Raw genomic sequence first — 23952 nt, forward strand, 5'->3', positions numbered from 1 at the left:
TAGTCTGGTGGTCAATATATCATTAAAATATCCAATGTGTGTATGTTTGGTCATATTGTGAGGAAGTTGATATCCCAGTTGAGCATAAAAGGTAGAGAAAGTAAACAAACCCCTGTTTTCAACTTGAGGAACTTTGCAAACAACCAGCAATGAAAACGGTTACAGTAGAATTGATACTTTTTTTACTTTGACTTTCAATGTCAGTACAAAAATGGGTTCAGGAGCAGTGAATACAAATAGATCCATACGTCTACATTAAACATGAAATGGTTTAGACCAGGGGTGTCAAACTCAAGGCCCACCTCAAGGCCCACTTCATTTTATGTTGCCCGCAAGAACTCTGAAAGAATATAATACGTTTATATGACGCTTTACAGAAACACGTTGCCCATAAACTACATGTCCCACAATGCATCTCATTGTGTGACATGCACACTGAAGAGCCTTGCAATTATTTGCAGTAGACTTCTGCTTTCAGACATAGTTAACTACAAAGTTATTACCCTATAATAATCCAAAGCAGGGGCAATAATGTAATACAATACATAAATGTATACATATTATATATTTATATATATATATATATATAGTCTTAAAGTTACAACTGGCCCTTTGAGTTCAACCATAATGCTGATGTGGCCCTCGATGAAATTTAGTTTGACACCCCTGGTTTAGACCAAATGGCTCTACCTAAGCCTTTTAAACAAAGGTAACATTACAATTAAAGAGCTTAAAGGTAAATGCTTGGCACTGCAGCATATAAAACACTCATACTGTATGTGGTATGTTTGATTGGGAGTCCTGTTTGTGAGCAAGGCATGAATGGAACAGTGAAGAATTTAGCTTTAGCATATATTTTTAGCTACCATTTACACCCGTTTCTGCTACCCTACCTCTACTCAGTATTTCATAACTTCCATCCCTTATCCATCTTTTCTTTCATTCACCTTTATGTTGCTAGTATTTCAACACAGGTCAGTATTTCTAATCTATTATCTAAACATGTCACTAACCTCAGTACTAACTTCTCTTCTTGCTGCACCATTTCCTGGCCACTATCACTGCCTTTCTATCGCATATCTGTCTCAGTAGTCCATGCTGTTTAGCTGGTTCTTCCTATCCGTCTTCCCCTGAAGGGCTGCAGGGAGCAGTGGCAGGTTCAGGTCTGCCACCCGCCGCTGGAGAGATGATCGTAACTGAACTGAGTTCCTCTTCAGCCCTCCTCCTGCCGTCCCTCTGTCTCCTGCGCCTCCTGCTGCTGGTGACAGATCTTTTCTCTTGTCCCTCTCCTGCCTGAGGCTCTTAATAACCAAAGTATGTTGTCTCTGTGAGGGGAAGGCGGGAGGTTTGGACCCGTTCACCAGAAGTGCTGGGGGTCCGGGTCGGGTCAACCCTACCCACGTCATCTTCCTGCCTCGTCCGTCTTTCAGCCCCACGTTGCGCAGGCGGGGCAGTTGGGCAGAGGTGGACGTGGATGTTGTCTCCATGGTACTCAGTTGGTCTTTGTCTGTCTTTGTGGGGTGTGCGTCCGCCTCCAGGAGCATTCTGGGAGAGATGCCGTTCTTCTCTGAGGAATAAAATGTCTGCAGCTTCTCTAGACGCTCGTTGATGCTCAGGTGATTGGAGTGGTCGTCCTGGTGGCGGTTGTCGTGGAAGCAGTCTGACCCGGGGCCTGCCGCCCCGTCTGATTGAGTTGTCCTGAGCAGGTGTGTGTGTCGAATCGGCCTCGACGTGCTGCCATCTCTGATTGGCTCGGCCGGTAAAGGGACTTGGGAAGGGGCGGATTCACAGAGTTGCGATGCAGAGGTTTTAGGAGGAGAAAGACGGACAAGTTCCCTGTCCCCGAACACAGAAACTAGAACAAACAAACAAACAAACAAACAAACAAACAAACAGATAGAGCAGGTCACACACTGTACCCAGGATATGTGCTGCTTCTATTCTATATTATTCTATAAATACTGACCTTCAGGAAACAGCATCTCTCTCGTGTCTAAGCTGATGGCGATCTCCTCATCAGTGGCCCCGTCCTCTGTGCACAGGGGGCCAGGGGAGGGAAGGCAGGGTATTGAGGGGGAGACAGAGTGAGGAAGCTGGGGTAGGGATGGGGAAGGGGGACGGTTTTCTGCGTCCTCTCGGCGGCCCTTTCTAAGCAAGTCCTCAGGCCTCTTCCTGTTGATGTGATATTCTGTCGTCTGTTGGGCTTTCAACGGCCGGCTGGACGGCTTTGAGCTTTTCTCGTTGGTCTGTTCATTCTAAAACAATAAGTGATCAGTTGTTAAAAGGCCCAAGAAAGTTTTGACAAAAGACATCCCATAGTCTTGGAGAGTTGCCTGAAGATTAAGAGTTGAATTGAACTACACTTGTGTGTTTGATTCGATTGTTGATATTGTATGAGCTACCTCTAAGTTGATCTGTAATAAACATCAGTGATTTAGAACATTGTATTGGGCGGCATCTTACTACCAGAACATGGGAGGCAGCTGTAGCTTATTTTAAATCATACATCTATCTTCCCGCTCCGTTAAATACTGAATTGTGCAACAAATAAGAATTCCTCAAAATAATAAATGTTTTCCTCCTGTTTTAGGTACATTTTTGAGAAATTCTACAAGCCTAGCTATTTCAAGGATTTTTCTTTGGTAAATGAAATATTTATGACTCTTTAAAAAAACGATATATTTAGGTTTTCATAGGACCAAAATTTGAGTTTGTTTATTTTTATGTTTATTTAGGATCCCCATTAGCTTTTGCTTAATAATAGTAAGCAAAAGCTTATAATACAACAATACTCAACACAACAACATTCAAGACAAGTCCTGACATCATTAACAACATCACCAACATCATCAACAATCTCCAACATCATCAACAATCTCATCCACTTTCAACAACAAACTCAGCCAAGGATGAGTGCACAAGACACCCACCAGTACAAAGCATAAAATAAGATTCAATTAGGGTTAACAATTCACAAGGGGTACATGCTCATTAGTAGATGGCACTTCAATCTCTTCTTGAAAGAGGCTCTGGACTCTATTTTAGCAAAGTAGTTTGGCAATGAGTTCCATTCCTTTATAGTCACAGAAGATTTCAGAAGATTTGTCCTGGGTTTAGGTGCCAGTAGATGGCCTGATGTCGCTTGTCTATTCTTATGGTCATGCTCGTCTCTTGTTTAAACTATTTGATCATAAAAATAGAGCTAATCTGGCAGCCTTGTTTTGAGCTCTTTGTAATTTCTATATATGTGTTTTTGCTGCTGATGACCATGACCAGTTTGTGCCACAAACATAGAAAGGGAGGCCAGAAATTATTTAGAGAAGGAATTATGTATTACATCTCTATTTCAAACACAAAATACCACTTTACTTTTTAACTTTGGTCTCCGTACACGCTTGTATACTTTTTCATTTTCCATGTTTTTATATTCTATTTTAGTTTTTTTATATGCTAATAATTTGTTAACTATAAACCAACCAACCAAATGTGAACAGGTGTTTATTTGACTACTTTCTACTTTTGGGATTGTTATTGGGAATCCTTATCCTTAAAGGCCCTGTCACACTGTCCCGAAATTGACACCCGATGGACACACGAATATGGAATTGTGAATTTCGCACGAAGATGGCCCCGAACCACACACGAAGGCAACATTTACATTACATTTACATTACATTTAAGACATACAACTGCAATGAAAGTACCAAAAACAATTATGTCACAGTACTATGATACTGTACTGATATCTTCAGACTTTGTTCTTTACTTTATCCGTCTTTATATGTAGAAAATATTACGTTTTCTCCGTAATGTTGTTTCCATAGCAACAATAACTTCCTGTCAACTCTCCTTCAAAATAATATATTATATCCTTTTTAGTTTCACAGAACACAAATTGGGTTATTTACATAATATGTTTACATGATTTTGTTGTGCAATAAAACAACCCGATGGACACACGATAAAGGAAATGTTCAAATTCGGCTGTGATCGTAGCAACATCGGGCCATTCGTGAGGGCATCTTAAGCCTTCGTATGACCGCCGGCGGAGTTTCTCAGGCTCCGGCAGCAACTTCGTGAGCGGTGGCAAAATCTTTGGCATGCCAAAAAATTTCCGAAGGACCTTGCGAAGATTCATTTTCGTGTTGAATTCGTGTGTCAATTTTGCCCTTCGTAAGGCCATCGTGAGGGCATCTTGTTATCATCGGTGCCATCGGGCATTCGCCCCGATCAGAGTGAGAGTGAATGCACCGATGATAACACGAAGATGACACGACTTGACAAGATGCCCTCACGAGTGCCTTACGAAGTTGCCGCTCACGAAGTTGCTGCCGGAGCCTGAGAAACTCCACCGGCGGTCATACGATGGCTTAGATGCTCTCACGAATGGCGCGATGTTGTTACGATCACAGCCGAATTTGAACATTTCCTTTATCGTGTGTCCATCGGGTGTCAATTTCGGGACAGTGTGACAGGGGCTTTAATAGAATAATATCACATCAATATAGTATATCTATAAATGATCATTGCATATATTTCAATGACATTACCTGAGTCTTTGAGTCAGCGTTATGCCTCTCTCTCCATGTATTCTTGCTTGGAAGACTCCAGTCATTATTCTCTAGTTTCTGAAAATCAATCAGTTTAAGCTGTTAAAACTTCACAACATCTTTCTTATTATTTAATATATGTTTATGCATATAATTTAAAAAAAATGTCACCTTGGCCTTTGTTCCCTTCTGGCTCCTGCTGAGCTTGTGGAGCAGCAGGTGATAGGAGGCCATGATGGCGGAGGGTCTGTTGATGGTGAGTGTGCGTATGATTTCAGAGAGGGAGTAGCCCAGCGTGTCCGTCATGTATCCCAGCACAGAGGAGTTAAGATCCTCTGGACCCAACCTGGGAAATAACAAGAGAGGCGGATGGAAAAACCGTGACAAACATAAAATGTGAAGCAGAGAGAGAAATGTGATAGTCATTAAGGGTTTGTTGGTTCTGAAAAGTACGAGCAGTAACTGAAGGATTTGGTGTTGACGATTTTCAAATGTGAGCAGAACAGAGCAGCGCTTCACTTATGTGTATTCAAGAAGATGTTATTGCCAAGAGGAGCGATACATGATTGCATTTCCACACTGCGTAAAGTGATAAAAGCATTTTAGTCATGCTCTAACACAGTGGTTCTCAAACCTTTTTCAATAATGGACCCCCTTTGAAAAAAAAATTCAGCCAAGTACCCCCTGATCAGCGCAAAAACTATTTGTTAGGGAAGAAATGCCTATATAAAGAGGTACAGCACAGCGCTGCACCATCGGTGTCGGATTTGTTAAAACAACAACCTTGCAACTGAGAAACACTTAAATGCTACATTTCAAATGTTTACAATCCATCACTAAATTCATGGCAAACCAATTTTAACATCATGCAATAACACTAAGACGACATTAGTTGCATTGAACTGATCTTTTTAATAAGTTGTACAATGTAGTGAGAAACATGGGCTTGTGCTTCACTGAGGATCTTTGTCATTCTGACAGGGAGGCCACTGCAGTTATTACACTTCACGTTTTGAAATATGTGTAACTCTGTTAATATAAAACCCACACTGCTCAAACTTCCTTACTTTTTTTCATTAACATAAAAATAAATCTCACGTACCCCCTGCAGTACTCCAACGTACCCCTAGGGGTCCGCGTACCCCCATTTGTGAACCACTGCTCTAACACATGGAGCTTTATGCTCTACTGACCACAAAAACGTTGCAGTGATTTCCCCCTCTGTTTCCCACATTGTAATGTTTGCTGCAAAACAGTCTTACTTTGCCCTCATGTTGCAAACAGATATACTATAGCAAATCGGAAAGTATAAAAGGGATTAACATACTTTCTTTTTAGGAATATTAAAGTCAAACATTACCTTTTTTCTAATATTTAGATGGGTTTAAAAAATAGGATATAGATTTTGAATATAAAAAGGTAGATTTTGAAGTCCGAGAGTAGATACCTGTTTTTATGAGTGAGTGTGTGTAGTGGTTTCTTGGCGTATCCCTCGTTGATCCACCTCTCCTCCATCGCAGCTCGGACACTGGGTCTCTTCGCTGGGTCTGGCTCCAGGAGAGACAACACAAACGCCACCGCACCTGAATCAGGGGCAATGATAAAGCAGTGTTTTGTTTGTTTACCTAGTTTTCAGGATTTTAAATGAATCTGTTTCAGCATTTAGTTTGGTGCAAGTTCACATTTTCCTGGAAAATACAGAGATGTTTAGCCTCCAGCCTGTAACATGTGCTGTTACAGTTCACTACATATTTTTTGTAATTAAAAAAGGGAAACATGCCGAGCTGTCCAGCATCATACAGGTTGTGGAGACCAGAAACCAAGCTCAAAGTAGGTTCACTTACATTCAACAGGTTTCATTTTAGATTATAAAGCTATTATCATCGACCCTAACTAGCATAAATAACCATGTCGTTACAAAGTTAACAGTTCTTAGCATTTACCCTGGGTTGCTTACATGAGCATCATGCAGTCAAATCTGCATAATAACAGTATTTTAGGCTCAAACACCTGGAATAGCTTCTGCTAAAGGAACTTAAAATAATGAAGTGATTCCCTATAGTATTCACCAACTCACTTACGCCCATGTGTCCTGCTTGTCGGAAGCAGTAGTGGGCTAAAGAGCCCTATTTCATTCACACTGAAGTTGTGTATTTTCCAGCCTGGCCAGAAGGGACCCACCTTACTTAAAGAGCCAATGTTTCTGACTGATGTCACTCATTGTCACTTCACTGAAACTGTATCAGAAACAACAGAGAGGTAGGATTTCCCTTCAGCACAACCAATTCAAGCTGTCAGCCTGGGACATGGAGCTGTCCTGTGACAGCCAAGCGACGCCGGTAGTTTGACTACAGATGGGGATTCCTGATAAACTCCACTATTTGGAGGTGCAGGTTGATTCACTGATATACAAGAATGCTCCCATCACTTTGCTATCAGCTCCCATCACTTTGCTATCAGCTGTCTCAGATCTGTTCAACTCAGTTTGTTTGAACTGATAGGATCTAGTTAAGTACTAGTATGTTGTTGCTCTTAAACTGGGTATAATAGTTACTGAACACACTTAGTTTGTCTGCATTGATACAAATTAAAAAAATTGGTTAAAGAAAACTTATAGTAGAAAATATATTTTTTTTAAATCTCCAAAAAGAAGACCTGTGGCAGCGATACAGCAACTAATCCGATCTTGTCACAGTTTCAGAGCTTTAGAGCTGTGCCGGTTTTCCCCACAGTACCAGGAGCTATGTTTGTTTGCGGTGACATGGCGCCATGACACAGTGTAATGGAGTGACGATGTGTGAGAGAGACAGAGAAACAGAGACACTAAGGCCAAGTGGAAGAAGGGAGAAATAACTGAAACATTTTTTCCATCCGATTCTCCGTGTCATGACAGGTCTGTGGTCTGTGGAGAGAAGACTGTTTTATGTTCGCAAAGAGTCATTTACAAAAGCTCAAGTGCTGACCGTGTAACGGAGTGAGACGCATCCAAATGGAAATCCAATCAATTTAGAGAACATCTCTCATTTAGTCTTTGAAATTAGGGAAATATATTTTTGTTAATTTAACCACATTATGACCATGTCCATATTTAAAAGTACTTCTCTGTAGTTTAGTTTTGAATAATGTCATTTGGGAAATCAATTCATGTAATTATATGTATCCAATTGAATTAACTGGTTATGGTATCAAGGCCTCTGTAGGTATAACAAATCCTAATGAGTTGAAAAAGATATTGAATACAAAATATGAACAAATAATTTGAATACTCTCTTAAAATATTAAGTCATAAATGCAAATGAAACTCTCAGATGGTCATATATTTCTAAAATCTTTCTTTTAAATGTACCACTTTATTCTCAGAGACTTTGTTAACGTTTTTTTCTTAAATTTATAGAAATTCAGATTTCTTTTCTGAATATTACCACCTTCCCCAGTTCAAAATACATCTTTTTTTGTAAAATGATGAATAATTCTAATTATTAATATAGCAAATAATAACAATGTCCTTAACCAACCGTTATACATTTGCAAACAGAAAGACTTGGTGTGTATACAGTCTTTCTTTCAATGAAGAAGTGCACTCAGGTGAAGAGTGGTGGTACCTTTGCTGACGTCACTGGGGATGCTGCTGATCTCTCCGTTGACCATCTTCTGGTGCAGCTGCTTGATGTTAAAAGGCTCAACAGTGAAGGGCAGAGTCCCAGTCAGCATGGCAAACATACTCACACCTCTGCACACGAGAACAATTGGAAAAAACAAGGACACGTTTACAAAATGCATACACTGAAATGCATTTCTTTCAAACAGCAAGTACAGTACTTCTACACTTGAAAGCAGGCCATCTTACACACCGAGACTTTGTCACTTACACGGACCAGACGTCCACTTTGGGTCCATACTTCCTGTGAGCCAGCAGCTCAGGGGCCGCGTAGGCAGGACTTCCACACTGCGTGTTGAGGAGCTCCAGAGAAAGGGATTCAGTCTTCAGAGAATTACTCAGGCCAAAGTCTGCATGAAACATCATCATTTTTAACAGATGCACTAATTGACTAATACACAATCAACCATTCTTGTTTGTCCAACACTTTGCATCAGTGCATCAGTACACATACCAACGATCTTTATGTTGTTATGTTCGTCCAGCAGGAAGTTTTCAATCTTTAAATCTCTGCAGAAGAAAAGAAAAGAAAGAGCTGTTTAGTCACACAGGAAAACTGTGGTTCACTGTAGTATTTTCATGAGCTCCGTCCTTAATCCTACAGGAATTTTTAAGGGTATTTTTTCCCCCTTAAGGTACTTAAAAAGACAGACACTATGGTGGTTGTTCAATTTCAGAATTCTGGCAGTGTGTGTTTGGCCTTTTTCTGCTGATTTATAGACTTTAAAATGAGATGGGACCTTCACATTTTATGTTTGAAAGGAAATCTCAAGCTAAATAAAATGTGGGTAGGGCTCAGGATGGACAGATAATTTGGGGGACTCATTTGTTTTGGACTCCTAAAAACTCAACTCCCACTGACTTACATTTTCAGACCCCTCTTCTTGACATCCTAGCTCTTCCCTACCACAGTCATCTCTCTGTGTTCACCTGGGAAAGTTGCCTCACTCCCCTAAAAAGGACCCCAGCCCCGCCGCCAATCACATAGCCAGCTCTAAAACTCCCAAGCTAAATGAAAATCTGCGGTTAGGAGAGAGAGAGATCCCCTATAAAACACAGCCTGGGAATCAGCCATGTTCCTTTCATCTGCCCTCATCTAACCAACAGACACTCGGGGTCCCGCAAAAATCCAGAAAACACAGCTCACACAACCCGAATAAAGTTCAAAGACAGACTGAGGAAGAAAGAGGGAAAAAGGGTGAAAGCAGACATTGTCATAAAGGAGAAAATGTATGCGGTAAACCTTATGGATGTGGGTGGTAGGAGGTGCATTTAAGTGCAAATTTCCATTTATTTCCAGTTTAATCATCTCTGTGGTGGAGAATGTGAGCGCGAGAGTGTGTGTGTGTGTGTGAGAGCATGTGTGTGTGACAGAGAGAGGTGTGATTGAAGGATCGGGAGCGCCATCGTTAAGGGACTTCATTAGAGAGGAAGTCCATGATGTTGTGATGATGTGTGAATCATGGCGCCGGCGCAGGATGATGAGGTCATTGCCTGGTAATCACATTCCCACCTTCAGAGGAGCCAAGGTTTTAAACCAAAGCACAGAGCTGAGCGGAGTGTGTGTGGTTGCACTGTGAATATGTTAGTGTGTGTATGTTTGTGCGTGTGTTGCTACAAAAGTGAGTTGTTTTTTCCAAGTATTAATTAATGTTACCATTGTTTCAAGAGCATAGCTACCAGCTTCACATGGAAATATAGTAATTTCAAAGATGATGGGACAATGATCCATTCATGTTTCAGCTTAACAATTTAGCTAGTTAGCGTGCTAGCTAATTTAGCCTGCTGTCATGGACGAGGCACACACATGTAATACTAAATCAATCTGGTGCACTTTGAGAGCAAAATGAAGAGATCTATGGATACATCTCTCAACACCCATATGAAACAGAACTGTAAACAGATTTTTCTTTATGGATATTTTACAAATCACTTAAACTGTATTCTTGTTTTGTCATATAGTATTTCATAACTGTTTTTCATTTATTCTCTCTGGCTGTCCATCTCATAATGTTCACATATAAACTAGCTGTCAATAGGAATACCATTCAGAAGAATTATAATTTCTTGCAAAAATCTGTCACAAAAAGAGGTTGCACATTTAAATTCAGGTGTTGTTATGGCAACGTCAGTGGCCAAACTGCCACATTTACTGCTGCAAAGTGCAAATACGTTCAAACATTCTGTTGACACACAGTGGCAACTATGCCACCATTTCAGCTGACTTTTTCTCAGAAATACTGTCACATAACATCCATATATTTCAGTGCTAGGTTGATGCTTAGCTAAGCTAACTATGAAACACTTTAACTGACAGGACTCAGGATCAACTGTACTGTAGCTTCGAGCTTCATGTCGAACAGTAAGTCAACATTACTCAGAGAGCTTTCTTTTAAATCACCAGGTAACGCTAAAAAACATAACATTTAGATTGTATGACAAAGTGTTTATTTAATATATCTGGCTAGCTATAGCTACTTGCTAACGGTTTAGCTTACATTACATTACATTACATTACATTGCATTTAGCTGACGCTTTTATCCAAAGCGACTTACAATAAGTACATTCGACCAGGAAGACACAACCTTGAAGAAAACAGAATCATATAAGTACATCAGGTTTCATAGAGCCAAGTGCTACTCAACTGGCTAGAGGTAAGCCAGTCCTTTATTAGTATATAAGTGCTCTGTTAGCAGTTCTTTGTTAGTAATTCTACCGCTCGAGGTGGAGTCGAAAGAGATGAGTTTTCAGTCTGCGCCGGAAGGTGTGTAAGCTTTCTGCTGTCCTGATGTCAATGGGGAGCTCATTCCACCATTTTGGAGGCAGGATAGCAAACCCACGTGTTTTTGCTGATGGGAACTTGGGTCCCCCTCGCAGCGTGTTGTTTCGCTGATGCAGAGCGTAGTGCACACGCTTGGGTGTACAGTTTAACCATGTCCTGGATGTAGGAAGGACCAGATCCATTCGCAGCATGGTACGCAAGTACGAGTGTCTTGAAGTGAATTCTAGCAGTTACCGGAAGCCAGTGGAGGGAGCGGAGGAGCGGAGTGGTGTGGGAAAATGTAGGAAGGTTGAAGACCAGACGAGCCGCTGCATTCTGGATGAGCTGCAGAGGTCGGATGGCACATGCAGGAAGACCAGCCAGGAGGGAGTTGCAGTAGTCTTGGCGTGAGGTGACGAAAGCCTGGACCAGAACCTGCGTGGCTTTCTGGGTCAGCTGGGGACGTATCTTCCTGATGTTGTAAAGCGTGTATCTGCAGCAGCGGGTTGTAGCAGCGATGTTTGCAGTGAAGGACAGGTTGTTATCTAGCATCACACCCAGATTCCTTGCCGTCTGAGTCGGGGAAACAACAGAGGTGCCGATGTTGATAGTCAGGTCAAGAGTGGGACAATCTTTTCCCGGAAGGAAAAGCAGTTCAGTCTTGTCAAGGTTGAGCTTGAGGTGATGATCAGACATCCACTGAGAGATGTCAGCTAAACAAGCAGAGATGCGTGCGACGACCTGGGTCTCTGAGCGGGAAAAGGACAGAATTAATTGGGTGTCGTCAGCGTAGCAGTGGTATGAAAAACCATGCGGGCTAATGACAGATCCGAGCGAGTTTGTGTACAGGGAGAAGAGGAGGGGACCAAGAACAGAGCCCTGAGGGACCTCTGTAGTTAATTGACAAGGGTCGGACTCGGACCCTCTCCAAGTTACCCTGTAGGTACGGTCTTTGAGGTATGAGGTGAGGAGGGAAAGTGCAGAGCCTGAAATTCCAAGTTCTTGGAGAGTGCGAAGGAGGATCTGATGGCTTACCCCAGCGATTCAAAGTAACGTCAACGTAGCTGTAATTTATGCTTTGCTTACATGTTCGCATAACTTGGAAGTTTACTGACATTTACATACCTTGTTTGCCTGGCTCAAGTGGTGGCTCTGGGGTTGTTGTGTGAGCAGTTGAGAATTGTTGTCTTTTTTAAGAAAAAATGTTCTTATGTCCATCTTCAAAAACTCTGAGTCCGACTGACAGTTTATTTTAAACATTGTCACAGCTCACAGGATAGGTATCTGTCAGCCAATAAGACAGATGTTTATTTCCATTCAACTCTCTGGTTGGTCTGGTGTCTTGCCTCTGTTGCCTTCACTGAACACGGGAAATTACATTCCTGCCGTCCTCTCTAGTGTCATTAATGTATTATATTATTGACTCAATAATATAATACATGACTTTGAGAGTAGGCAATCTAGGCATATTAACAAAATTAATTAAACATACTTATCACGGCGACGGTGTACTGAGATTTTTTTTATTTTGTGCTAGGGGGCCCCTTAGTGGCTGCTGGGCCCTAAGCGGCCGCTTATGTCGCTTAATGGGTCGGGCCGGCTCTGTACATATATGATATTTATTAAATAAAAGACAAAAATAGCAAGTAAAAACAATCTGAAAAGCCAAATATCTTTTACTGAAGATTTGTAATAAGATGCAAATGTAATCTTAAGTAAAATCTACTATACAATAGTAAGTAACATGTACAGTACTTACAAAAACTGAGTGTGACAGTAAAGTGTACTTGAGTGCCTTTAGTAACAAACACATCTTAACTGTAAGTCGAAGCTACTCGAAACATATGTTGTTAAATGTGCTTAGGTTTTCTTACCTCGATTTTCCTAAGTAAATCTTACTCCCCGTTTTTTTCAGTGTACCCTATTCCTAAAGAAGGGAGAACTTTGTTTAGCTAACCGAAAATTAAACGTTATTCTGTCACAGATTTGGAAAGTGTAGGGCCAAATTTGGACTCCTATATTTTTGTATGGTTAATACTGTATTTATGTTTTTAGGGTAAATACGTGAACTAAAGGGCCGGAGCCCACAATCAAATCATTTATTGGATACGCGCAGCAACTTCAGAGCCTCCAGGAAACCACAGCAAAAAGCATACTTTACAATAAGTGTCCAAATGTTCTTTGAAATCAAGCTTTCTGGTGGAAATAGATTGTGTGTCACCTGTGAACGACGCCGTGTTTGTGCAGGTGATCCACTGCAGAGAGGATCTGACGGGTGTAGCGCCGCACCTCCCTCTCATCCAGCCGCTTCCGCTCACAGATCCTGTCCATCAGGTCTCCTCCAGCACACAGCTCCATGGCCATATAGTAGCTGTTCTCCGTCTCCAGGGTCTTACAAACACAAAAGCTATGTTTAACAGTGCCATGTGTAATAACATTTATATAACCGCCTACAAATAATATAATCCATGCTAAATTGGCCTACATTCAAGCAGGTGTATGTAATTTAAGACCAAATCATTGCTTTATTAGGACTGTTAAAATCATTCTGAATTTGTGTGTTTTGAGTTTTCTACCTCCAGCAGGACCACGATGTGAGGATGTCGGATCATCTGATGGATCCGAGGTTCTCTCTTCATGTTCTTCAGCACGTACGAGTCCTGCCGCGCTTTCTTCTTGTCGATCACCTTAATGGCCACCTGAACACAAACACTCAAAAGGTTTGTGTTCTTTCTTCAGTCTTTGCTCCTTTTAAAAAAAAAAAAAAGTTGATCTCCAAATTGGGTCATCGACATGTTCATTTGTCAACAGAACCACAGTCCTATACATCAATTAGATAGATGTTTCAGTAGTTGTAGCTTAGATGCTCTTTTCAAAGGCCAAAAGCCACCGTTTAACATCTAAATGGAACTTTAACCAATATCACTCCATACATAATTAAAACGTAAGCTATATTTAACAAGGTAACAAGCTATCAAGATGAGGAACTGGAGAGAAATTGGTACTTATAGCACTTTAGAGTTCGAATGAAGCAAACGGTAAACAAAATATCCTGGGTAACTGAGAAAAAACCGATTTCTAATCAATATATTGCATTGTGAGATAACTAGGAAGTCTAATCCTATCATTTATTGTTCTTAGTAGTGCGAGTTTAAAGGCTTTGGTCATCTTGGCAATGTGTGTTCTCATCCCATATCCATTCAAGATGATGAGTGGAAAAGGCATTTGGACAGGCATTATAATTCCTGAAGGTGATATTGATATTTTGAAAATTATTAAGCTCCTTTGACAAAAGGATTTTATAATTTACAGTAAATTGTTGGTAAAAACGACAGGACCTTTTTTTAGTTTATTTCAATTGTATATTCCTTTAATAATGCCTTAACAGTAAATATTTGGTGTTGAAACTAATTTAACTTCAATTTAGATTATAATTCATTATGATTCTAAGGTCTACTTTGTTTGCGTTCTTCACCTCCAGATCTTGTATCAGGAGAGGGTAATGAGGGTTAAGAGGAACAAATACCCCCAGAGATGAGTTTGGTCATTACTATGGCAACCAGGTCATGTACATAATTATGAGCCGGGGTCAGGGACTCGGTGACCGGTGAAGGAAAGTTACACATACATTGAATCACCCACAGACACAAAAATGCAAACACACAGACACACACACACAACCTGCCTCCACTTGACAATAAGTGCACGTCCATATATTCACAGCCACGGCATCAAATAGATAAATAATAAACAAAAAAATATAAACATTAGCATGGATGTAGTCCCTTTGAATTTTTTTGGACTTGGACATATTCAGGGCAATACTTTTGTATATTTTGTCTAAACAATTTACATTAGTAACGTAATTATAACCTATTACTACTATATTTTGCAGTTGCTGCATCTATTAGCCATTATGTTTTATAGAAGTCCAGATATATTGAGCAGAAACGGTTCAACTTTGAATCGTCTTAAGCTATGCTGAGCAAATGTTTTGTTCCTGTATATATAGAAGTAATTACTATGTTTTGTACACATAACAAGAATAATAATAGGCCACTGCCCTCTACAAACACAAGTGAGTATAATAATCAGTTACAAGTTGTAATCAAAACATTGTATGTGTGTGATCTGGTGCTGGCCATCCCTCTGGTCTGACACATGTCTCCTCACTCTTATTCTCTTACTCAGGGAAGAGAAAGCACAAACCTTTTCCCCCGTGCCAATGTGCAGCCCCTCCATCACTTTGGCAAACGACCCCTTGTTGATCATTTTCCCCACCAGGTAGGATCCCACCCGTTTGGAGTGGGGGAAGCTCCGCAGCAGCTCCCTGGGGACCTTCAGGGAGGGCAGCCGCTCCCGGCCCGGCCCCGCAGCTTCCCACTGGGACGCGTCGCCCCCTCCTTCTGCCACCATGTCCTCCGGAGCAGGCTTTAACGCTGCAGCTGGCATCCCTTACAGGGCCAGGACCCCATGTGGCCCCCTCTCAAGCGCACACAATCAAATCCAAAAACCGGATGGCCCACACAGAGAGAATACTGCTAAAAAATCCCTCGTCAGACGCAGGTGCCTTTCCTCAGACGCAGGTTGTTCGTCCTTCCACTCACTGGTAAGTATATCCTTCAGTCCAAACTGTTTGATGAAGACTTGTCTCTTCCTCTTACATTTTAACGAATGTTTTCAGTCCAACTTTGTTGAATGCAACCCTGGATCTCTCTCCCCCTCTCGCTGCCAGTTAGTGGATGATTAACTGGTGTGTTCTCAGGTCCAGTGATGAGGAAGACATTCTACACCGTAATTACCCCCCCCCCCCTCCTTTGCAAGGTACACACAGACACTCACAGTTACACAGTAACTATTCAAACCCTCCATCTTGATCTTGAAAACAAACAGTTTTGTCATTTTTCATGTGTATAGGGCATTTCACTAAAAAGCATTTTTTGCTCTCTCGCCGAGGGTTGGATGAGAAGATTGAAACCAGTCCTGTATCTGCACACACACAATATGAAGCTACAGCCAGCAGCCGATAGCTTAGCACAAAGACTGGAAACAGCTAGTCTGGCTATGAACAAATCTACTTAGGGACAAATTGTAGTTTTTATGAATTCAGTTCCGTAAGAATTAATTCAAACATAACATGTTAATTTGTGAGCTTCTAGCAGGTGAATTTAGTTTAATTTGGAGAAGGCTATGGTAGCGGTGAGTGTGACAAGGCAATGCTAGCTGTTTTTTAGCCGGTTAAAATTCGTCTTCCTTCTATTAAATTAATAGTCCATGTAGCTTCATATTTATTGTATAGACATGAGCGCTATGCATTTTCTTTGCTAACTCTAAATAAGAACTTTTGATAAAAGCATATTTCCCAAAATGTTAAACTATAATTTTCCAATCTGGAATTGCATCCAAGTTAAATGGCTTTGTAAGCAAGCACATAATGAAAAATAAACTGATAAAAATATATAGGTGGGAGTGAAGTTAAATGTAATAAGCAACAGAGTGGGAAAAAGAGTTTTAGCACATTCTATTAAAAAAAAATCCCAAAATAAAGGATTGCTTTTTACATGTTTCCCTCCACATACTACCTTTACAACTCGACCTTCACTGTTGACCTCAGTAAGGTAGTTTGTCCCTTTGTCTGACAAGGAGAGGTCAAGGTCAACAACATTGTGTGCAGCTAGAAGAGGGTTTCTGAGGATCCCTTATAGAAAGGCAGATAATGGCTGGTTGATCAAATAAAACCTGGCTCAAAGCCTGTAATAGTGTAAGTGTTTTTACTGGAATGTTGAATGTACATGATTATTTTAAGTTCAAACCAAATTTCAGGTGTTCAAGTTCTACTGAGGATATAATCTAATACCAGAGCGACAGATGTGTGTTATTATCAATGGAAAGCAGCAGTGAGGTTTTGTGCTGGTGAGTGATGGGCAGCATTGATGTGTGTCTGCTTTCTGCTACGGTGTGTATTAAAGTCTGTGTGCACACGTCAGGGTCAGATTGCAGTGTGTCGCTGCTTGATTCTTCCTCACTCAGCTGATGAAAGGGGGGATAGTGCCTTATATCCGCCATGTAACCCAATATACTCGCACACTCTCATAACAACAAAAGCAAGCACACACAACCTTTAACTGGGCGACTGTAGTAGCCAAGTGAAGCTTCTAGAGTTACCTTATTCTGTTTTAAACATGTTGATACTGTATAACTTGATTTGGAGCGCACACGCAGTTACAGCGGCCATGACAGTTTTCTTCTCTTTTGTGCGCACCGAGGCGCCATTAAACTCACTGTAATAACAATCAAAACACTTTGTCGACCAAGCCAACATATTAAAATATTTTTATGAGATACAATCAGCGACATTGACCAACTCAAATTCAACCGGTCTACAGTGCGCCATAACGGGAATAAAGACACATAAATCTGAAACACACCAACAGTTTTCCAGATTATTCTGAAATGAACCACAAAACACAGAAGCAGTAAACCCTTGGTGGTTTCACGTGAGTCCAATTCAAAATATAACATTCAACCAAATCCCTTAAAAAAATCAGTAATCTTCCAACACACTTTTTTATCTGAATCTTTCTCCTTCTTCTTTTGTGTGTGTGTGCTAACAAGCCAGGAGCCCTGCACTTCATAAACAGGTCTTAGGGCTCCAGAGTGTGTGTGGGAGGAGGTGTTAACACACCCTCCCTAATGCAGGGGAAGGGTGTCAAGCTGTATCTGGCTCTGTATTGGACGGACACAGAGGAGGGAAGAAAGAAAGTGTGACAGAGAGGAAGCGGTGTGCTGCGTCCCGTGGCCGACAAAGCGACGGATCAGGGACAGGAAGTGAGAGACGGAGAGAAACCGAGGCTCACAGCTGAAAAACAAATTAATAAGAGTTTTTTTTATATAAGCTTTGCAATGAGTTGCAGAGGCTTTTCTGTGTTTGTGTGTGTCTATGCATGTGTTTTCATTGTTTAGAAAAGGTCTTATTCTCACTGCCAGGGACCACAGTCTATTTGTGTGTTTGTGGGAGATTTTATGTATACATTTGTAATCTAAAAGCAGCACAATGTTTGTATGTTTTTAAGATTACGCATCTTTGTATCTGCACACATGAGCTGCATTTAGATGCCTTGCAGTGTACTTATGCGTGTATACAGTATAGTGTGTGTTGCATTGGCGCGGAGGAATGCTGGCTTGCCTGCAGGACTTGGCGACCTTCTCGGCGGTCACATTAAATGAGAAGAGAAACCCCCCCTGCTTCCTGCCTGTAATAAATGGATCCCCAGCAACCATTAAGGCATATTTTAACACCAAATAACTCCCCGAAACCACACTAGAACAGACACAGCCGACCCCCACCCTCTCACCATCTCTCACTCACTCTATGTCTTCTACCCTGCTTCTTTCATTTCTCCATTTACCCTTTTTGCTTTTATAAAAAGAAAAAAAGCTAAATGTTAAACGATCTTTTTGGTGCCGTACTTCACAGTCATACTTTGTAGCCTGTTAGAGTGTTTAATGAGAGTTATAACTCTTCACAGTGAATCAGTAGCATTGAGTCTCTAAAACTGGCTTTTTCTTTCCCTTCTTAAAATGTTTTTGCTCTATGGACCATTAAGCCTGTGTTTCATTGGGGATACTATACAGATTGAACTTTCAGCAGCCTCACACAGATCTCACGCAGTACTGAATTCTGGTAAAAAAAAACTGGTAGTAATCTCTGTAGTGCTCTTTGGACAACCTACTTCAGTTAAAAAACTAAATAATATAGTAGTGGACATGACAGGGAGTAATAAGGAAGAAATTCAGCAAATTCAAGGTGTATTAATGCCAAAAATGAGATATAATACATTTATCCATCACAAGTGTATATTCTGCCATTGTTCTCTTGGGGTTTAGTACTAAATATTCCGTGGCCCCGCATTTTCGGGACCCCCTTGAAAACGAGATGGTGCATCTCAAGGGGTTTATCCCAATGAATACAAATGTCTATATTGGTCTGTGGCCCATAAGTTCAGGAATCACTACTGGAATAGGACTGAGTAAAAATAGCTATGAGTGCAGGTCAGACTCTGCCGCTATAAGAACACACTGTTCAAGCCGCAGGAGAAAGTGTCATTGTCCTTAAAAGACTCAAAACTAAAAGTTGCCTAAATGCTATTCCCACATATTGCGTATAGTACGGTCAAAGACCAAAAAAAAGGGAGAAAAAGGGACATTCAAAATAATTGGAAGATCATTCACATTAAGGTCTGGGAATACAACCCTAGTCCTAAACCTAGTCCATTCAAGTTTAATGGTTAGGTTTATGATACAAACATACATTAATCAAATAATTCTAAACTATTTACTACTCTGTCGGACACCGTAATCTTCTCTGGTCCCCTCCCCAATCTGATCAATGATGACATGTATAGCCGCATGTCATCATTTCAGTGCTGGTTGTCTTGGTGGTGCCCAGCAAACAATGTGGGCTTCGTAAATAATTGGACAGCCTTCTGGGGAAAACCTGGTCTGATTAAGAGAGACGGCATTCACCCTACTTTGGAAGGTGCAGATCTCATTTCGGCAAACATTTCAGGGCTTTGTGGACTTAATCCATGACAAACTGGAGTTGAGACCAGGAGGAGGAGTCGCAGTCTTACACGCTTCTTGCGCTCTCTCCTAGGCAGTCATCCATAGGAATCCCGAACCCAATAAAATACCCAATATTAACGGTGTGTGTGTCTGCCCAAGGACAATTTAAGGTAAAACCTAATAGAGGTGTCATACATAATAACCTAATAAAAGTAAATGTAACAACTACTACAGTGCAACAAAACAGGAATATTAAATGTGGTCTCTTAAACATAAGATCTCTAGCATCTAAAGCAATATTGGTAAATTATTTAATATCAGATTATAATATTGATATATGCTGTCTCACTGAAACTTGGTTGAGACATGAAGAATATGTCAGCATAAATGAGGCCACTCCACCCAGCCATACCAATACTCATATTGCCCGAGGCACAGGCCGAGGAGGTGGAGTTGCAGTAATCTTTGACTCAAGTTTACTTATCAATACTAAACCAAAATTAAATTATAACTCCTTTGAAAGCCTCGTTTTTAGTCTTACGCATCCGACCTGGAAAACTTTGCAGCCAATCTTATTTGTTACAGTGTACCGTGCACCAGGTCCTTATTCAGAATTCTTATCAGAATTCTCTGAGTTTTTATCAACTTTGGTACTTAAAACAGATAAAGTAATTATCGTAGGTGACTTTAATATTCATGTTGATGATGATGATAAAAATAGCCTTACTGTTGCATTTAACTCTATATTAGATTATGTTGGTTTCTGTCAGAGTGTAAATAAACCAACCCACTGCTATAATCACACTCTTGATCTTGTTCTGACTTATGGTATTGAAATTTAGCAACTATTAGTCGAACCGCATAATCCTGCTTTATCCGACCATTTCTTAGTAACTTTTGAAGTACTGTTACTAGACTACAAAGCATTAGTCAAAAGCTCCTGTAGCAGAAACCTATCTGTTAGTGCTATAGCCAAATTTAAGGAAGAGATTCCACCAATACTTAACTCGATAGTATGTCTGCATGTAAGGGAGGAAACTTATACAAAATGTACACCACCCCAAATTGATCATGTTGTTGATAGTGCTACAGATGCGCTGCGAATAAAATTAGACTCTGTTGCTCCTTTGAAAAAGAAGAAAATAAAACAACATAGATTAGCTCCATGGCATAATGCCGAAACCCGCAAAATAAAGCAAAAGTCGAGACAACTTGAAAGGATATGGCGTTCCACTAAACTTGAAGAATCTCATTTAATTTGGCATATTACTCTCAATGAATATAAGAAAGCACTGCGTAAAGCGAGAGCAGCCTACTACTCTTCATTAATAGATGAGAATAAGAATAATGCAAGATTTCTTTTCAGCACTGTAGCCAGGCTGACAGAGAGCCACAGCTCGATTGAGCCTTCTATTCTCATAGCACTCAGTAGTAATGATTTTATGTGCTTTTTTAACCATAAAATTGTTACTCTTAGAAACAAAATTAATGAAACTCTTGCCTTTGACCAGTATAGTGTTATCAACAGCTCCCGGAAACGTAAGTTCTAATATTACACTAGATAGTAAACTAGAATACTTTTCAGCCATAAACCTTGAACAATTAAATTCAATGATTCTCTCTTCTAAACCATCAACGTGTATGTTAGACCCAATTCCAACTAAGCTGTTGAAGGAAGTTTTTCCATTAATTAGCACTTCTTTATTAAATATTATGAATATGTCTTTATTATCAGGCTATGTTCTACAATCATTCAAAGTAGCAGTGATAAAACCTCTTCTTAAAAAGCACAACCTCGATCCAGAGGTTTTAGCCTATTTCTAATCTTCCGTTCCTCTCAAAAATTATTGAGAAAGCGGTCGCAAAACAGTTGTGTGATTACTTAAAAAACAATGACTTATTTGAAGATTTTCAGTCTGGCTTTAGAACACATCATAGCACAGAGACAGCTCTGGTTAAAGTCACAAATGACATTCTAATAGCCTCAGACAAGGGACTTGTCTCTATTCTTGTTTTGCTCGATCTCAGTGCTGCATTTGATACTATTGACCACGATATCTTATTGCAAAGACTAGAGCACTGCTTTAGGCTGGTTTAGGTCCTATCTATCTGAACACTCTCAGTTTTTACGTGTCAACGATGAATCTTCCACGCAAACCAAAGTTAGCCATGGAGTGCCACAGGGCTCAGTGCTCGGACCTATTTTGTTCACATTATATATGCTTCCGTTAAGCAATATTATAAGGAATCATTCTGTACATTTTCATTGTTACGCGGATGATACTCAACTATATTTATCAATCAAGCCTGATGAAATTAATCATCTAAATACAATTCAAGACTGCCTCAAGGACTTAAAAACGTGGATGACCTTAAACTTTTTGATGTTAAACACGACCAAAAAAAACTACTTGTACTTGGCCCGAAGAATCTACGAAACAAATTATCTAAAGATATACTAACTATGGATAGCATTAATTTGGCCTCCAGTGAGACTGTAAGGAATCTTGGTGTTATATCCGATCAGGCCCACATAAAATCAATTTCAAGGACCGCCTACTTCCATCTACGTAACATTGCAAAAATCAGGCATATCTTGCCTCAAAACGATGCAGAGAAACTAGTCCATGCATTTGTTACTTCAAGGCTGGATTATTGTAACTCCTTATTATCAGGGTGTACCAAGAAGTCAGTCAAGTCGCTTCAGCTGATTCAAAAATGCTGCAGCTCATATACTAACCAGAGTTAGGAAAAGGGACCAAATTACTGTTGTTCTGGCTGCCTTACACTGGCTCCCTATAGAACACAGGATAGAATTTAAAAAAAATCTTCTCGCCTACAAAGCCCTTAATGGGCAGGCGCCATCTTACCTTAAAGAACTCATAATACCCTACTGTCCTACTAGGGCCTTGCGCTCCAAGAATGCAGGGTTGTTGGTTGTTCCTAGAGTCTCTAAAAGTACAATGGGAGCCAGAGCCTTTTCTTATCAAGCTCCACATTTGTGGAATTAGCTTCCAGTTTGTGTTCGGGCGGCAGACACCCTATCAGTTTTTAAGAGTGCGCTTAAGACCTTCCTTTTTGATAAAGCTTATAGTTAGGGCTGATTAGATTCAGCCCCTGGTTTTGCTGATATAGGCTTAGTTTGTCGGGGGACATCTTACTTCTTCCTTCTCTCTGTCTATACCTGTGTACTCTCATGTTCCGATTAACCCAGCTTCCCCAAATTTTTTTCTTTTTGGTGTCTATATACGCCGGGATCCGGAGTCATGGATGATCCTGTTGCTGCGGTCCTGTGTCCTGGATCGCGAGCCCTGGATCTTGAGTCGTGGCTGTGGTCCTGGATCATAAATCCTGGATGGATATCCTCGTGGATTCATCTTCCTATTATACACACATGCATTTCCAAACATTTGGACTACCTGTGTTGCAAATGTATTATCTTTTCAATTTACACACGACATCTATTGCACGTCTGTCCGTCCTGGGAGAGGGATTCCTCCTCTGTTGCTCTCCCTGAGGTTTCTCCCATTTTTCCCTTTAAACTGGGTTTTCTCCGGAAGTTTTTCCTTGTACGATGTGAGGGTCTAAGGACAGAGGGTGTCGTATTGTCATACTGATATTCTGTACAAACTGTGAAGTCCACTGAGACAAATGTAACATTTGTGATAGTGGGCTATATAAATAAACACTGATTGATTGATTGATTGATTGATTGATTGATTGATTGATTGATTGATACTCGTGGATGAGTGTCTTTGCATTAAACAGATTTTTTTAAAGTGCAGTCAATAAGGAGCCAGAGGGATTAATAGGAAAATGTTTGAAAATGTTATCTTGACTATGACATGATTCTAATTTATATTGAATAAATAATACTATGTTGTACTGTATTAGGATGATTCACGGAAGGGCTACTTCACATAAGCTATGCTTCAGCCCTCCCGCTTCTACTAATTGTGTTCATCTTTGTGTGTATGAATTATACTTTTTTTTTTTGGATGAATTAGTAGAATACAAAAATAAATATATATATATATATATATATATATATATTCTACAATATATAATTTAGAGGGGGGAAAAAGCATGTATCCTATTGTAAAATGTATATTATCAACAATCTTGATGGTAGAGAAAAATGGTCCATTATGAAAACCTATTTTAAAACGTATGACCTGTTATAATACATTATAAAACGGACAAGTCAAATCAAGCAATCTTATTGGTTCTTAGCCGTGATATAATGAGCGTATATCTCGGGTAGAATTTTAGTTACTTTTCACAAGTCCTCCCTTCCACAAGTTTCCCTTTGCGTCTGAGAAAAGCTACAACCGTTACAGCTGTTACATTACGTCCGTTACGAAACTAACAAACTAACAAAGCTTAAGATGGAAACATTTAAGGTTAACTTCGACCT

General features: G+C 40.3%; 1 protein-coding gene across 1 annotated transcript; it reads right to left on the reverse strand.

The window, feature by feature from the left end:
• Window positions 1–186: 186 nt before the first annotated feature.
• Window positions 187–15770, reverse strand: LOC117439533 (hormonally up-regulated neu tumor-associated kinase homolog). Its single transcript, XM_034075459.2, has 11 exons — window positions 15180–15770; window positions 13547–13669; window positions 13192–13361; window positions 8663–8718; window positions 8420–8558; window positions 8153–8280; window positions 5998–6133; window positions 4722–4896; window positions 4551–4628; window positions 1967–2255; window positions 187–1855 (listed from the first exon to the last, which is right to left on the reverse strand). The coding sequence occupies exons 1-11, from the start codon at window positions 15420–15422 to the stop codon at window positions 1086–1088; spliced, it is 2307 nt and encodes a 768-aa protein (XP_033931350.1). The 5' UTR covers window positions 15423–15770; the 3' UTR covers window positions 187–1085.
• Window positions 15771–23952: the final 8182 nt, after the last annotated feature.

Source organism: Pseudochaenichthys georgianus, chromosome 24 (assembly GCF_902827115.2).
Source record: "Pseudochaenichthys georgianus chromosome 24, fPseGeo1.2, whole genome shotgun sequence".
NCBI classification, from domain to species: domain Eukaryota; kingdom Metazoa; phylum Chordata; class Actinopteri; order Perciformes; family Channichthyidae; genus Pseudochaenichthys; species Pseudochaenichthys georgianus.